The 17,941-nt window shown below is 38.0% G+C and overlaps 1 protein-coding gene and 1 long non-coding RNA gene across 25 annotated transcripts in view; one reads left to right on the top strand and one right to left on the bottom strand.

Moving 5' to 3' along the window:
• The window catches only part of LOC126266876 (protein lap4), a 528,757-nt gene that overhangs the window by 289,578 nt on the left and 221,238 nt on the right, over positions 1–17,941 (top strand). For 16 of the 24 annotated variants that reach the window (XM_049971620.1, XM_049971569.1, XM_049971528.1 and 13 more), the window contains exons 11-13: positions 8,374–8,585; positions 12,210–12,320; positions 15,449–15,559. In XM_049971620.1, coding sequence (XP_049827577.1) covers positions 8,374–8,585; positions 12,210–12,320; positions 15,449–15,559 — 434 coding nt within the window. The remainder of the gene's footprint in view (positions 1–8,373; positions 8,586–12,209; positions 12,321–15,448; positions 15,560–17,941) is intronic. The other 8 variants (XM_049971578.1, XM_049971538.1, XM_049971562.1 and 5 more) reach the window with 1 other exon arrangement.
• Positions 1–17,941, bottom strand: part of LOC126266994 (uncharacterized) — a 38,944-nt gene that overhangs the window by 8,263 nt on the left and 12,740 nt on the right. The window contains exon 2 of the long non-coding RNA XR_007548955.1: positions 1,588–1,646. This is a non-coding gene — a long non-coding RNA (uncharacterized LOC126266994). The remainder of the gene's footprint in view (positions 1–1,587; positions 1,647–17,941) is intronic.

Raw genomic sequence — 17,941 nt, 5'->3', positions numbered from 1 at the left:
AAGTTGCACATTATTGAATATATATATAGACAGGATAAAAATAGATGGTAGATTACGCTAAAAAGGAGAAGATGAATAAATAGTCTGTACTTACCAAAAGCAGAAAATGTGAGAAGGGCAAGATAATAGATAAAATATATTTAAAGTATTAAAAGCAAGAACTGCTGCAGTGTATATCTTTGACATTGATGTATACCTATATGTGTCGGTAATTTTTTTCTTTCACTTTATTAGAGTAGAGGCTCTCATGTTCCAAAAAGTACACAGTTAACTTTAATTTATCTGTTGTATGTTGATCAGCTATAATTTCCGTCATTTGGAAATTATGTGTTACACAATTAAAAGCACTGCCCAAGTCAGTGTAATAATTCTGAATTAGATCAAGGGATGAAGGTAGTAAGAAAAATTCTGGTAGAATGTAAATAATTGAGGAAACGATACCACTCACCGAATAGCAGAAGTGTTGAGTTGTATAGAGGCACAGAAAAAGGAGAAGGGAAACTTTGCTAGCTTCACAAAAAAACAAAAATTCGTTGATGACTTGAAGTACAAGGGAAGGTGCATGCACCTGACACGGATATCTCTCTCTCTCTCTCTCTCTCTCTCTCTCTCTCTCTCTCTCTCACACACACACACACACACACACACACACACACACACACACACACCTACCTCTGTGTGTTTCTTTCTTCTGAAAACTAGCAATGGGAACATTCTTTTTGTGCATGCCTCTCGACACCTCAATGTTTCTGCTATTTGGTGAGTAGTTTGTCTCCTTCACTCCTAAATTATTTATGTGAGGCCACAAGATGTCATATTGCTACCACCACCATCACCACCACAAGACAATATGTGTTTTTATTGGGTCTGTTCATACTAGAAGACCTGAATAGTAACATTATTTCTATGAACTTCGAATCATATTTGCTTTTTGTCTGAGGAACAATAGTGTCCTTATGGATGAGGGTAGGGGCTAATGACTGCATTGTTGCTGCTGCATTTTATTTTCTGTCAGTCAACATAGACAAACTAATAATTGCATTCTTCAGTTCACCTTTTCCTACTGCATACATACTTACAACTGGTTGATTCGAAAACTTCTGCAAGTTTAGACTTAAAAATATAACCAGTTGATACTGCTTTGATAATGATGCACTGCATTCCATTTAACCACAGGCCTGTAATGCTAAGTTTTTGAAAAGTGGTTCTTTGTATTTTTTATTGACTGGTTTTGCTCTTCATATGAACAAGAGCATCATGAAAATGTATACTGAAGAAGATAAAAATTGAGATAATACGGAAAACTTACATTTACATTATGTAAAGTACATATTCTACTTACAGTATGGTGACTTACATTTAAAGTTGAGTGACAGCATTAACAATTACCTTTAAAGTTAGCTGAATTTGTAAAGAATAATTTGGCTGTACTATAGTATTTAAACTCAAGCTTAAAGTACGGTAGTAAATGACATTGATGAACGCCAAAGATGAAATTGACTGTACAGCAGTACCTGTAACTTCCATGGTATAGTCTATCCAAAGATAATTTACAACTATAGAAAATGAAAGTTACATTTTAATTACCTCTTTTGTGGGCGTGTATCTGTACATATGTGCGTAGCTTTCGAAAAAATTGAGAACATCTGTAAAAATTATTATACGTTACACAAAATACATATTTAAAAATATCTGTACAAAAATACATTCAAACTATTATTACATACATTATACATTCAAACTATTATTTTTAAAAATATTTCTGTTAGTTTGACAAGGCAGGTGGTATATTTTGGTTCCTATCTACAGAACTTCATCAAATAACTGTGAGGACCCATGTAAATTAAATTAGTTTTGTTCATTCAGAAAATTCTGTGGGTTTTTCTTCTTTTCTACACTAATTTCCAATTCTTAAAAAAAACATGACTTTTTTCAAAAACTTAGTTTTAACAGTCTCCCCGTGCAGACAATGCCTGCTCCCGGAAAAAAAGTCCCGTAATACGTTCATGACATGATAGATTGAAGAAGTATGTGTTGTTAAATTTTCCATTCAGACCTATTTTCCCCTTTTCCTTCCTTTCCTATGCATCATTGTTTCTATAACAATTACTCCATTCATTCATGTTTTAATACTTATGGCACTTTGTTTTTCTTCAATCTCTATATTTCAACTCTAAATTTGTGGAGAACTATTTTTGAACATCTCTTGCATTTTCCTAAAATGTATGTCGTTCTAAGAAACAGCCTAATTTGTTACGCCCTTTCTGGTTAACACAATTGCTGAAAAACAAATGACACCAAATGTTCTTAAAGAAAATAAAGAAAATTTTTTCATGATATCCAGAATATATAGTGTACTTAACTATATGTGTACCTTCAGAAAAATCATCAAAATGTAACTGTGGGTAATGTAATATGATAATTTACTAGCATGCATGTGTCCTCCCATTGAACAAATTTACTAGCATGCATGTGTCCTCCCATTGAACAGAGTTAAGTGTTTCTTTTGTTGTGTTGTGTGTGTTAGCATTTGGTATGATAGATGTGACAAACAGGTTTTACTTACGTACTAGGAAGTAATGGAAAAAAATTCTTTCATTTCTTTATTGCTGTAACTGATGTTCCTACTGTATCTATCTGCTTCTGCATACCTGTGAGAGTTTTGCATGAGCTTGCCTGTTTCCTTGAAGTATAGATACACTGATTCACTGTGGTGTCTTACTACAGTGCCCTGGAGCAACATATTTCTGCACCCTCCTAATCTGCATATTTTAATTTGCTGGGGTTCAGTAACTATTTACTTTTGGATGTAATCTGCAATTACAGTATGGAAATAACTTTAAAAAAATGATAATTTATATATTTAAAGCCCTGATAGATCGCATAAATATTTTAAGTTCCTACAGTATTATGAAGTTTCAGATGTATGGTATATTTAGTAGTACTTCTATACAGTTGTAACAATATGAGAGAATGAAAGTTGCTACTCACAAAAAAAACACACACACACACACACACACACACACACACACACACACACACACACACACACACACACACACTCGCGCAAGCGTAACTTGCACACAGTCTCAGAGAGCTGAAACAACACTTGCAGAGCGTGCGCGTGTGTGCGCGCGCGCAAGTGCGCGCGCATTTGTGTGTGCGCGCGCAAGTGCGCGCGCGCGCTCGTGGGCGCGCATTTGTGTGCGCGCGCGCTCGTGGGCGCGCATTTGTGTGCGCGCGCGCTCGTGGGCGCGCGCGCTCGTGGGCGCGCGCGCTCGTGGGCGCGCGCGCTCGTGGGCGCGCATTCGTGTGCGCGCATTCGTGTGCGCGCGCGCTCGTGGGCGCGCATTTGTGTGCGCGCGCGCTCGTGTGCGCGCGCGCTCGTGTGCGCGCGCGCTCGTGGGCGCGCGCGCTCGTGGGCGCGCGCGCTCGTGGGCGCGCGCGCTCGTGGGCGCGCGCGCTCGTGGGCGCGCGCGCTCGTGGGCGCGCGCGCTCGTGGGCGCGCGCGCTCGTGGGCGCGCGCGCTCGTGGGCGCGCGCGCTCGTGGGCGCGCGCGCTCGTGGGCGCGCGCGCTCGTGGGCGCGCGCGCTCGTGGGCGCGCATTCGTGTGCGCGCGCGCGCTCGCTTAAAACATCTCCTCATGATGTTTCATATCAACAACTCAGTGGATTACGTTTTATAAATTTCCTACATTGGAAAAATGGAGGCATAGAGTAATAATGCATCTGTTAAATGAGGGAGACGGGGAAGGGGCAGCACTTGTAGTTTAATTAGTGGTTCGTGTTAGCAGTTCAGGTGCGATATGCTTCAGTCAGGTAACTGTAGCGCCTGTCAAGGTCTGGACAGCCACTGAATTAATACCTTATTTTATTTTATTTTATTTATTTATTTCTGTCAGTAATTTCTCTGTGTAAGAGACATGCTAACATGCTTGCTAAAGTGTTTTTAAATTTTTCTTGCTTTTGGTGTTGTAGACATCGTCTTGTGTTTTGCTTGTATGTTCTATTCATTATTGATTTCTGGTCTTTACACAAGTATGGCAATTATTTCCCCAGAACAAATGAGAAACTTGCTTTCTTGTTCATAATTTGCAATTAAGTGTGTTGGTAATTTATCTTAAAAAGTTTTTCTTCAATTTTACTTCATGGGCTTGCTTCAAATAATATACTTTTCATATGCCTGATGCTACTGCATGCTACACCCACCAAACTAAACTGACAAGCCTTTGCCAGCAGTATGCATTGTTGATGTAGTTAAACTTCTATTTTAACTTCTCAGGTTTCCTCCATTGTTATGACAAGCTCCTTTATTGTAACATTCAGAGCTTCCTAGTCTTTCATAGATATTGTAGAATAATTACTTGCAGTGCTGGTATTAACATTTTTATAATGAGTTATACCTGCTCCATCAGCTAGAGACTGAAGTACTGTCATTGTTCCTGATTCTTTTTGAAGAATAAGCAAATTATTCAATTGTTTACAGAATAATGTAATAGACATCACACTGGTGCAGTTGTCTTGATCTTCCAAATTACTGTTTTTCTGTTGAGAAATATGTGTTAGGAACTGAATTATCATGCCAATATTTCATAAAATTTCAAGAGAAATCTCCTGCTGGAAAGTAGTTGGAAACACTTGCTGGACTGAGCTCTGTATTTGAGAAAAGTTTTATGTGAAAACTTAAAAGGCAGCATAAACAGCAGTGGCAGTAATTTGTTTTACTCCTAATGAAGATGATTGGGGTCACTGTTGAAATGTTGAAACACCCTTTACAGTTAACATGACTAGATCATTAAGGATATTTTGTAGGAGATACTGTGGACTGCGTACAAAGACCTTACTTTGTGACTGGAGTCTGTTATACATTGACCAAATTGTCATAACTTTGAAAGAATACTTCATTTCACACAAACTACACACATATATGGGACATTCCAGCACATTAGTCTTGAACTCAATAGATTTTGACAACATGAAGATGTTGGCCCAGAACTTCAACATCAGGCCCCCAGCCCTCTTAGTATACTGCTGAATGAGGCAATCTCTCTCTCCGTCACACAGGTGCTCTTGGAATATATGACAGTATTTGTGGGAGAGTAGTGAAGCAACAATAACCGCAGCTACAGCAGATAAATGCATCTGGTAGTAATAATTTTCAAAATTTAGTTCAGTTATTATCACAGAAAGAATGTCGGGAGAAATTATGAAACGTCAATGTAGTTTAAATGCAGATGGAAACAGAGGCAAGATGTTTCAACGTTATGGAATGGAGAAGATTGATGTTATTTTAAATTTTATTTTTGTATCTATTCCCAATTTTAGTGTGTACATTGTTCATGTGACATCTCACCTACTTTCCATCCTCTCATCATCTAACAAATTTAAAAGTTTTGTCTTCATTCTTTCGTTAAGTTATTCCTTTGTATTTCTGCCAGTTAAAATACCCCCTCATCTGTTCGTGTCTTGTTTTTCATACCATTTTTATGATTCTTGTATTTGGCATATTACTATAACATAGTTATTCACAAGTGAAATTACAAAACTGGAAAAATTGTTAAATTTTTATCAGTGTGAATTATTGTTGGATGTCTTAACAGCTACAGTAGGGTTCTTGACTTTTTTAGAGTATAGTTTCCAAAGGGAAAGTGATAAATTATTCTCAGGTTTATCTTGGATGGCAGTTCTCAAATATATGATTAACAGCATCTCTCCTGTAGTTCAAGAAAGCCAGTGCATTTTTGTATAGAAGTGTTGTCTCTGATGGCTAATTGGCACATGATACCCTTTCTTGTTCTGTAAAACCAAAGAACAACATTACACATAGATAATGTGTGCAAAATACTTGCTTCCTCTGTTACTGTTTCCTGTTATAAAAACTGAAAGAGGGGGTAGTTCAGGTTTAATTAAGAGTTTCATTGTTTTGTTAGACTGCGAGCAAAATAAATAAATAAATAAATAAATAAATAAATAAGTAAATAAACAAATAAATTTGCGGTCACATATGTGAACATTCCAGATGCTAATATTAGTACAAATAATATTCCTTAACAAAAATGTGGCGGCATTGCACCAACTGATATGCTCTGGAATCAGTAACGTAATGAGTTTTTGTGGCATAAGAATCACATTACTAAAATAATACAGAACAGTTGTGAGCTCTTTCACAGGTCAAAAGAAGAACGAGTTGGCTTCTGTGTTTCATGTGGTAAATGCCTGAACAATGGATCGTGTGCAATATGAAGCGAGATCAGAGAGTATACATGTTTCTAGAATGAAATTTTCACTCTACAGCGGAGTGTGCGCTGATATCAAACTTCCTGGAAGATTAAAACTGTGTGCCGGACCGAGACTCAAACTCAGGACCTTTGCCTATAGCGGGCAAGGTCCTGAGTTCGAATCTTGGTCCGGCACACAGTTTTAATCTGCCAGGAAGTTTCAGTATACATGTTTGTTCCTAAATTTTAAGATGATCAGTTGTGGCAGAATCTACACTGGTAATATGAATAAGCATAAGAATGTAAAGGGCAAAATTTCTCTCTCCACCCAGAAAAGGCTGTCTCTTCATCATAAAAACACATTTAATTTTGGACGTAGTCCACATTTTGGTCACCATACATGAACATCAACAAAAGCAAACAAGGATAATGGAATGTAGTTTAATTAATCAGGTGATGCCAAGAGAGTTACATTACAAAGTGACTCACTCAAAATAACAACAAATTTTGCTGTTTGGGCAGCAAAATAACTGATGATGGCTGAAGTTGTTGTTGTTGTTGTTGTTGTTGTCTTCATTCCTGAGACTGGTTTGATGCAGCTGAAGTAGAGAGGATATAAAATGTAGACTGGCAATGACAAGAAAAGCATTTCTGAAGAAGAGAGTTGTGTTAACATCTAATATGGATTTAAGTGTTAGGAAGTCTTTTCTGAAGGTATTTGTCTTGAGTGTAACCATGTATGGAAGTGAAACATTGACAATAAACAGTTCAGATAAATGGAGAATAGAAACTTTTGAAATGTAGTGCTACAGAAGACTGCTGAAGATTGGTTGGGTCAATCACTTAAGTAATGAGGAGGTACTGATTAGAATTAGGAAGACAAGGAATTTGTAGCATAACTTGACCAAAAGACGGTATTGGTTGATAAGATGCATTCTGAGACATCAAGGGATCACCAGTTTAGTATTGGGAAGAATTGTGGGTGGTAAAAATTGTAGAGGGCGGCCAAGAGATGGAAACAGTAAGCAGACTCAGAAAGATATAGATTGCAGTGTTTCTTCAGAAACAAAGTTGCATTGGGAGCTGCATCAAACCACCACCTTCATACAACATTTTCCAAATGAACTGCTTCTTTCCATGTAGTACAAATCTATGTGCTCTACGAAATACTCACGTACGGCTGCCATATCCTCTCCCTTGAGCTTTTAGTTATGTTCCAGTTGCAAATTTCCATATATGTTGGGAGGATGTGGGGAGCAAGCTGCCAAAGTTGGTGAATAAGGCTATATTGGAATAGCACTTCAACATTGAACGAAACTCGATGTTTGAGACTTGACGTGGTCTGTGGAACCATATAGTTTCATTTGTTTAAAACACCTACACTTGGGTTTCAGGCAGGATCCCCTGTTTCATTCAATGCTGCACTGGGATTCTGGCACAGTTGAAGAGCATCTGAAATGCTATTTGAGTTTAAGGGGAATACCAAATGGACTGAGGAGTCAACAGGAATTTGGATTGAGAAGGGAGGTGTGCTAGGGTAGTCCATGCAGTTGTGCAAAGCCACTGTGCCCATGTAGCATATGGTGAGCACATGTGCGTACTGAGCCGGAGACAAATTTTAATTCATTGCTTCAGTTTGCATATATACATACTAACTGTTTGAGACCTGAAAAGATCTTTGGAACCATATAGTTTCATTTAATTTAAAATTTAGATGTGGTACGTCAGTGACTGAACATAGTTACTCTTTTTCATCCTTCCAGCCATCAGATTCAAAGAAAGTATGGCCAATAGGCCTAAATTTAGCATTGATTCTTACACTTCACATGCCAATCCAGGTGATTTTCTTTCACAAGATAAATTAGTCTGGAAACAGTGCCTAAGCATCAAATCTTTTCAATTTCTAGTTTCATCTGTGTCTTACATTTGCCTTTTCCAAAAAATTATAGTGCAGGTTGTATATGCTTCAATTAAGAAATCGTAGATATAGAACTTTCTGTATGTGAAATGTAAACATTTAATTTTTTTGTTACACTAGCTTTTGAAGCCTTTCTGCAAATTAGCTTTGCATGTTCATACATTTTGATTGCTTTTGCTCACATTGCAATGCTTGGTCATGTTTTGTGTTCCTTTCTCTTTCTGTCTCTTTGTTATAGACGCTTTTTATGATGGGCGATTGTATCGTTGTGGTATTAAGTTTAGTGGTGAGGATCTTAATGAGACGAGTGATGGAGAAGCTAACATGGCTTCTGTCTCACCACCAGATCATCAACGGGAAAGTGATGATGATGGCTGGGAGGAACGAGAAAAGTCTAGAGCGCACTCTGTCAAATTTACAGAAGACCTGGACACTGAACTGAATAAAGAGGTATGGAGCATGTTCTATGATAAAAAAAATGTCTGATAGTGTTTAGTTTATGAAATTTAGAATGTCACTAATGAGCTATCGGCAGTCACATTGAGAAAGATGATACAAAACATAATAAATGCAACTTCCAAAACAGTAAGCTGTCCTGCGTTAATTCTAAATCTTTCAATTTCGTTTTGGATTTTGTGTGTCTGTCTATTGTATTGTACTCCCTACTGAGATGGACTTAAAGGATTGTGTATTGTACTGAAGGATTGCTTGCATTTTATTAATGTTGTAAGTCCATAAGATCAATAGCAAATGTTGTAAAATGTATGATTGGCTAGAAATCTGTTGTTTCTTTCCAAGTATCTTTCAGGGAGCCGGGACTGCTACGGTCGCAGGTTCAAATCCTGCCTCGGGCATGGACGTTTGTGATGTCCTTAGGTTAGTTAGGTTTAAGTAGTTCTAAGTTCTAGGGGACTGATGACCACAGATGTTAAGTCCCATAGTGCTCAGAGCCATTTGAGCCATTTTAACCATTTGAACCTTTCAGGGAGCACTTTCATACGAAAATTTAGAGCTTTGCTTGACTGCAGCACTTCAGGTATTTAAAAAAAATTCCTTACAGATGTTGGTCTATAAAATGGTATTCCATTTTTGAGTATTCAGACAGGTAAAGATTTTGATCAAGATGTAGGTTTCTTATTTCATTTTCTTGCATGTGAATGAGGCTTCCACTAACAAGAACACTTGACTTGATACAGTAGCATGACAAGAAAGTGTAACAAGTGTTTGTGCAGGCTGCTGCAGACATGACAGAACATGAAAAATTTGCACAATGCTTGTCATTTTGTAGACCACTTGCCTTTTTTTTCCTTGAATTGCCTATTGATCTGCAATGTAAAGAGTGCTAAATTGCTAGTTTCACTATCCTTTTTGCAGTTTGTGTGCAAAATAAAAGGAAGGACTAATTTGGGCCATGCATCTGCATCTACATATATTCTCAGCACATCATTGTCAAGTATGTAACAGTGGGTACATGTTATTGTTTTATATATTTCAATTTCTTCCCATTCCATACCCAGCTTGAGTGGGAAGAATGGCCGTTTATGAGGATCCACTTAATTTATTTGCCTAATTTTATCTGTACAATCTTTGGGTTGAAGCATGTTTATAGTTTGTGCTGTGAAAGGAGATTCTTTAAGTTTCAAGCAGTTTCTCATGATTCATACAGGATGAAAATTATTTAAACTGGCGTATTCTGGGAGGTTGCGTGGGACACAAAAACAAAAATTTTGTCTCTGATGTCACAGTTACCCGTGAGCATTTTTTAATCTGGTAGAGGGTGTAATTGCTCTCAGAACTTGTGCAGTTGTACGTAACATGGGCACAAATGTAAGGAAGTCTGTTACTGAGCAGTTGTTAATCCATTTCATTTGTGTTGTGTGCACAACCTGGAACCAGATGATTATCCACCTGGAGCACAGTTTACGCAGTGATACCTGGAACAATGTGAGATGCGTCCTATACTTTCGTTTTCTGTGCTGTTTACAGATGAAGCAATGGTTGGGCATATTGGTGTTTCCAACATCCACAATTCACATGTTTTGAGCCAGCTAAGTCCACATGCCACATTTACTTGCAGTCATCAGTTGCAATTCTATGTGAATGTGTAGTCAGATGTTGATGGTGACCATTTGATTGGGCCGTATCTCCTATGTAGGTCATTAAATGACAGGCATTATTACAATATCCCTGCCAGAGCATTACCAGAGTTTCTTGATGACGTGTCACTCCCTATAAGACAGTGCACGTGGTTCCAACATGAAGGGGCGCGGGCACATTTTGGTTGTCCTCTGCCTCAGTTCTTGAACCTACAGTTTCCAGAAAAGTTGATTTGTATTGACAGTTTCCAGAAAAGTTGATTTGTATTGACAGTTTCCAGAAAAGTTGATTTGTATTGACAGTTTCCAGAAAAGTTGATTTGTATTGACAGTTTCCAGAAAAGTTGATTTGTACTGACAGTTTCCAGAAAAGTTGATTTGTACTGACAGTTTCCAGAAAAGTTGATTTGTACTGACAGTTTCCAGAAAAGTTGATTTGTACTGACAGTTTCCAGAAAAGTTGATTTGTACTGACAGTTTCCAGAAAAGTTGATTTGTACTGACAGTTTCCAGAAAAGTTGATTTGTATTGACAGTTTCCAGAAAAGTGGATTCATGTTGGTGGTCCTATACCATGGCCTACTCGATTCTCTGATTTGACCCCCTCTGAACATTTTTGTTTGTCAAGACATTTACAACCTGGTTAACAAAGCCCCATTTGAATCAGAAGATTATTTGGTTACCCTGATAGTAGCAGTAGTCGCCAGAATTAAGGACATTCCTGCAGTCTTTGTCCGTGTTACACAGTACATGACCACTGGTGGAACCTCTGTTTACAAGTCAGTAGAGTATTTTTTTTTTTTAATCTTTACTGTAATTGAAGAGTGTTGTGTTAATTTTTTTTTTGTCTCTTGATAATAGAGAATTAAAACTTTTGTCTGTTTCTTTTTTTATCCTCACAGGCAAACATTACTAGAAAAAATGTTTTCATTGTACCTTGCTATCTCAGAGAGTTCCTTAGTGTAATTAATTTTCATCCTGAGAGAACTTTCTGTACCAGTTAAGAAAAAAAAGAAACCCGCAGCGAGATATAATATTAGAGACAAATATTTGTTCCGGTGCCTTGTGCAGCTTCCCAGAATTTTTCAGTTTAAATAATTTTCACGCTGTATTGCAGCTTCCTTAGTGTGTGTGGCAGCTAGGAGTTTTCAACATTTCTGTTACACTTTGTTCTGTTATACTCACAGAAACAAGCCTCCATTTTTTCATGCTTCCCTCCTTTGTATATGCTTGTTGCTCCCTTTTAATGTGATTTGATACAGCCACAGTTAATCTGATGTATACAGTCGCAAGATATTCATTTATGGTTGGTACAAGTATTTTTTAAACAGTCTCGTCCGAGAGATGGTTTCACAGCGGTTAGCAGAGTGGACTCAAATTAGGTGAGGTTCAAATACTGATCTGGCCATGCATGTTTAGAATTTTCTTATTTTCACTAAATTGATCAAGGTGAAAGCTGGAATGTTTGAAAGGATGTAACTAATTTCTTTTCCCATCCTTGATAAATCTGAACTCATGTTGTATCCCTTTAACCAACCTTATCTTTAACAGAATGTAAAATCCCAATTTTTCTTTTACTTAACTTTGCTTTGCTACAGCTTTACCTCATCAGAGCAGAGGGAGACAAACAATGAACTGCAAAGAGAGTAACAGCCCACAGTTTTCTATTTTATTGCATGGCTTTGTTCCGTCTTAACGTTCATCGTGTCTGACCTGCATTCAGATTTTCAGATTCAAATGAGCAGTGCCCAGGGCACATTCTCTTGTGTGTTCATTTCAAATAAAGTAACAGTGGCTCTATGGCTCCGCTGAGGAATAGTTCTCCCTGTGTGCGTTTTTGTAAGCTCTCTCTGAACAGCCGGTGATTTAAAACCTTTTGAAATTTGTGTTTATCTTAATTAATGTTTTTTATAATTTTTATATTGCCAGTCAGAAGAATTGCCAAGAGATTATTATATAATATATATATTATTTTTCAGACGCCATTTGTACGCCAGAATACTCCTCATCCAAAGGAATTGAAAGCAAAGGCCCATAAACTTTTTGCCAAAGGAAAGTTGCCAGATGGAAAAATGCCTCATGAGAATGAAGTAAGTATTGCTTTTGTTCTTAATTAATATTTCTGCAACTCTCTCTTGTATGTGTTGGCACCCTATGAATTACTGGATGTCACAAAAGTTTCACATGGTGAATTTTAGAAGTTTTCGTAAGTCATTTTGTGGCATCTGCACTGCTATTCTCTGCATTCCAAGTTCATGAAATAGAGAGAATTTCTGTTTTCTTCCACAGTCTTTTAGTCACATATTCTACAAAAGAGTAATATTGTACTGAAAGAAAATCCAGGAATATGACTATGGTGGAAGTTGTTTTGGTAGCCTATTTGTTCACCAAACCACACAATATAATGTAACTTGAATGGTTATATTGTTGTCTGACACACATTATACAAATGCATGGTGTTCGTTCTTTTGGACATGTCCTAAAGGACAGACAGCATGCATTCGTATAATGGATTTACCTCAGTGGGCAATGAATTAACTCTAGTGCCGATGCACAGTTATGTTCGACCTCCTGTGGGAGTCCCAAAGTAGTGAGCATGAAGGACAGGGACAGAGACTATGGATAAGTGATGCTAAGTGGGAGTGTGGGTTGGCCAGGAGGCATGCCGAGATAGTTCACAAAATTGCAGTAGATGCTGTGTCCTGATGGCACAGTGGTTAAAGCAACTGCCTAGTAAGCAGGAGATACCAGGTATGAATCTTAGTGCAGCACACATTTTCACTCATTGCCACTGATTCCACATAAAATCCCAATGCAGTTGATATCAGTAGTCCCTTTCCTTTAATTTCCTCCCCTCCCATCCCCTACCCCTACCCCCACCCCACTACACCCCAGCCTGCCCCATCACCTTCAATATACACATTATCCTGTTCTCTAAGATGGATGTTAACAGTTTTGATAATTGCTCTTACGTCACTGCATTAACATCTCATGACTTAATAGGACGGAACATGTTCTGTACCATGTGCTTGGTTTCTGCTGCTGATTTACCCAAATTTAATTTCTGTCGTGGTTTTCTGCCTCCTTTGTACTGTATTTACTCGAATCCAAGCCACACTTTTTTTCTGGTTTTTGTAATCCAACAAACCTCTTGCGGCTTAGATTCGAGTGCAAAGTAAGCGGAAGTTCTGAAAAATGTTGGTAGGTGCTGCCACTACTAACTTCTGCCGTCGAATATATGTAGCGCTGCTTTGCAGGCACAAAGATAAATACTGGAGCCCAAACCTCTGCGTCAGTAAAAAAAAGGGGGGGGGGGGGGGGTGGAAGACGAGCTTCTTTTCCTCCTTCGCAAGTTTTGTGCACTGCATTTTCATACATTATCCATCGAAGTAAATACAAATTCCATATTGTTCATCTTCGAATGTAGCAGCATTTCAATGTAATACGAAAATCTGACTGGCCAAGACTGTTAGGGATGTTTGTCAATATGGGCAACTCTACATTCTGAATTTTTTTCTACCTGTGAGAAAAGATGGTTGCTAATAGGAACTTTTATGAATTGTGAATCACATGCAGTATTCTCTTCACCATAAGAATAATATGAATATAAACATTTTGCCACGTATTCTTTTGTGTTTGCTGCTATCTCGTTTATAAACTCTGTCTGCCTAATTAACCACGAAACTTAGAGTGAGACAACAGCAAACGCGGAAGAATATACATATCATGTCATGTTTATGTTCTTATTATTCTTATGCGTAATAGTGATACAGTCAGAAATGAAGCATGACAATTGACTAGATTTTTAAATCTAAGATGACTCTAATTTCTGTGCAGAACGTAATGTACTAAAGAGGCGTCTGCAAAGATTTTCAAACGGAGAAAATTTTTCACTAAACTCTCGTTCAAAACATCTTCTATCATACACAGTATATTATTTGGTTCTTGTTGATCATTTTCAATGACAGCAGCAGTTTAAGTAACAACAAATAGCAGTCTCGCTAATGAGACGATTCCTATCCTTTTTTTGCCATGCCACGAACGGCGACAGGCCGTAAACACTCATTATCAGAATGCGACGAAGAATGCATGACACAGTACAGTAATTCATCTTCAGCTTAGAGTGACGTAAACACCTATAACAAAGAGAACGGCACTTATCAGATCAAAGAAAAATAAGCAATCAATTCGAACCAGACGAAGCACGTGAAAAAGGAAGGGTACCCATATAAATACGGATGGAGTGCCCGACACATAGCAATGGCTACCTGGTAAAGCTTAACTGCTAAACTTGGCATCTCGAACCAAACTACTGTAGCTATATCGTCATTCATTCGACCTAAATTGTGACTCATATTACAGTGGACCAACTTTCGATTTGGAGGTGCGGCCTAAAACTTTTCTCTCCCCTTGAATTTAGAGTCTCATTTTTCAGGTGCGGCTTAGATTTGAGTGCGGCTTGGATTGGAGTAAATACAGTACTCTTCTCCTGCCCATTTTTCTTTTGTTGGCTTCCCCTCCTCTCCTGCCCATCTTTCTTTTGTTGGCTTCGCCGTTTGTTAGATTAATTTTTTCCACTTTCTGTACCACTCTAACGTTATGACTTCAACTAACTTTAAATTTTCTTCTTTAGATCCTTTTTCAAATTTTTCTCCACCATAGCCCATGATTCATGTCATCTATATTGTTACTTTCAGACTATCTTTGTCACACGTTGTTGGCTCTGCTGTAAGTAACGTCAGTTTCCTCTTACTGGCTGTTGTTGCTATACCACTGTATATTTACCTCATTTTCGCTTGCTATCACTCCTTGTCGTCTGATGCTAAGTGACGTTTATACTTTATCTATGAAAAGTCCAGTTCCATCAATCTTATATCTTTTGCTGGTTTGAGGAACCTTCGCTTCTCAAATACTGTCATGGTGGCGGCGGTGGTGGTAGTGGTTACACGCTCGTGCTGTAGCCAAGTATAAGATGACACTAAACATAAGGTGACCTTTCGTGTGTTTTTTTTTTCCCGTGTGTGTGTGTGTGTGTGTGTGTGTGTGTGTGTGTGTGTGAACGGGGAACCATGCAAGCACACATGTGCACATCTCATTTACCTAACAGTTAGGGAAAGAGCCTTTTTTGTCTCAGTTCAGAGGATAAAGGAAAATGTAATAAAAGATACTCATTAAGCCTGCTGAACCTGTGCTGAGCAGAAATATGTTAATTTTGCAGGACGGAAAACATCCAGGAGATAAGCAGACAATGGAAAGTGAATTACAACAGAAAGATCAAAATGCCATTGCAGAGAATAATGTTGCATCAGATCAAGAGGAAAGCAAGGAGGTATTTGTTTTTATCTAGAAATAAGTATGATTGCAGGGAAGATATGGACTTAACTTTTATGTCAGTAGTATCGTTGAATATCCAGTTTGCTTCTAGTTATTTAGTTACGTGTTTACCTACAGCTCCTTTTACAGTATTTGACATTTAGCATTAAGAGAAGGAAAAGTGTAATCATAAATTTCTCTAATTCTTACATCCAGGAATGGGCCCAATTGCACAAGGATTTAAACACCAGGTACAGTACTCTGTGTTGGATACCATGTTTAGCCCCTGTATACAAGACGACACCCTTTCTTTAAGAGACTTTTTGAGAAAAAATTATTTCTTCCAGCTAATTAGAGTTATGACCTGTTTCACAGAGACGAAGTATCTGTCTAAAAAGAAACATTATAACAACTCTAACTGTATGTCATTTATTGTTTGTCTACATTTTGATAAGACCTACAAAGGTTATCATCGTCCTAATAACATGGCTCTGAAGGTTATATCTTTGTTGTCACAAGCATTTGGCTATTTCTTCCGAATTTGTAGCTTTTTTTGAGGTTGGGGTTATGGTGGGTTGAGAACACAGTTGCTTTTTCCAAATACATGGAGGATTTCTTCATTACTGTCGTGCCTCATGGTGAGCATTGATAACATAGCTGTATGTAATACCTAATTATACCAGTGGTCCCCCGATATAAACTTTTAACCACCTCCTGCAGAAGTGTATACTATTGTTGAGTATTTGTCCAGTCCTCTTAATTCAGACTTCAAACTGCAATTTAGATGTCACATAAAAGCCAAAGTTCACGTTGGATATTTCCACAGTTAGCAGCACAATGAAATTTGCTGTGCCCTTGCTACTCCCATCGCCACAATCACCGTAGTTTTCAGCCAAGCTGGTGTCGCTGTTTACTCTCTAACCCTTCCTTAGTGCCGTGCTGGAACAACTGTAAAATGTGGACTGCAATTTCTTCTGTGGTACAGGTCATGTACAACAATGTCAATTAATACATAAATAAAAGATTGGAATAACAATTCAGTCTAATTTCTAAATTTTCACTCGTCCAGCAATCTAGTGACATCTATTGGTACTGTCTCCTTGATGGGTCTTGCTGCTGTAATTCATTCTGCCAGGACCAATTAGTGTCAGTTTAATGTATTAAAGTAGAATAATTAATTTTTGAAAATAAAATGTAATTGGATAGATAGAAAGCTTACTGACAAAGTGGCACAGGAGAACCACATTTAAAAGGTATTTTGTATGGAAGATGGAAGCTTTCAGAAGGTTCAGTGACTCCTCCTTTTGGCGGGAGAGTTGAAGGAGTAGGAAGAGGGTGAAGGAAAGAAACTGAGGAGGTTTAGAAAAAGGGGTAGAGTTAAGAAAAGTTGCCCACAACCCCGGGTCAGGGGAGACTTACCGGATGGGATGAGAAGTCTTTTCTTCTCGTCCTGTCTAGTAAGTCTTCCCTCACATGGGTTTTGGGTGACTTTTCTGAGCTCTACTCCTTTTCCTAAATTTCACCAGTCCTTTTCCTTCACTTCTCCTCCCTCTTCAACTCTTCTGCCAGGGTCATTGGACCCTCCGAAAGCTTTTATATGTGTGGTCTTGTGCCACCACTTGGTGAGTAGATTTTTTATCTATCCAGTCAGTTTAATGTGCTTCATTTAATTTGTTGGACATTTAATTGTGGATTAATTCTCGTTGTGTGTCATCTGAATGTTACTATCTTGTCCTAAAGCTGGTTACGGTAAGAGCTGGTAATGTTTTGACATACACTCCTAATACTTGAAAAGCAACAAAATTTTTCATTTGCAACCCACCTGGTAAATCATTACAATCTCTCTTAGTCAAATAAAATATTGACTTGGTTTAGTATCAAGTAATGTTTTTTGAAGAGCAACATTTTCACCTTTGAGTGTTACCTTCATTTACAAAGCAGCAGAAGGGTTTATACTGGTATCCACGCATGTTTCACAACTTCTATTGCAAAACTGTTCAAATACAAGAAGAGTTTGTAAGAGGAACAAATTTAATACTGTTTCCTCCTGCTTTTACAAAATTGTCAAATTTTAAGCAGAGGAATGGACTGTTGCAGTAACTAGTTAATAATATCTCTCACATCCCTTGCACAAGCAGCATCAGTCAAATATCATGTTACTGTTTTAGCAAGGTTGATATTGTAATAAGTGATTAGCTGTATCGGCAAATCTTGAGCTTGTTCTTACGCGAGTATTATTTGCCCAACTGTACACTTCTGAACTCTTCAAAATAAATATGCGTTGACCTCAACAGCCAAAGCTTCATTTGTAAATGTAAGATGACACCCTCATTAATCTGTTAAACAATGTAAAAAAAATAGAAAGAAACTTCCACATGGGAAAAATATATTAAAAACA

This window comes from Schistocerca gregaria, chromosome 1 (assembly GCF_023897955.1).
Source record: "Schistocerca gregaria isolate iqSchGreg1 chromosome 1, iqSchGreg1.2, whole genome shotgun sequence".
In the NCBI taxonomy this organism is placed as follows: domain Eukaryota; kingdom Metazoa; phylum Arthropoda; class Insecta; order Orthoptera; family Acrididae; genus Schistocerca; species Schistocerca gregaria.
Note: the sequence above shows the minus strand (reverse complement) of the source record. Positions and strands in the feature narration are given on the sequence as shown.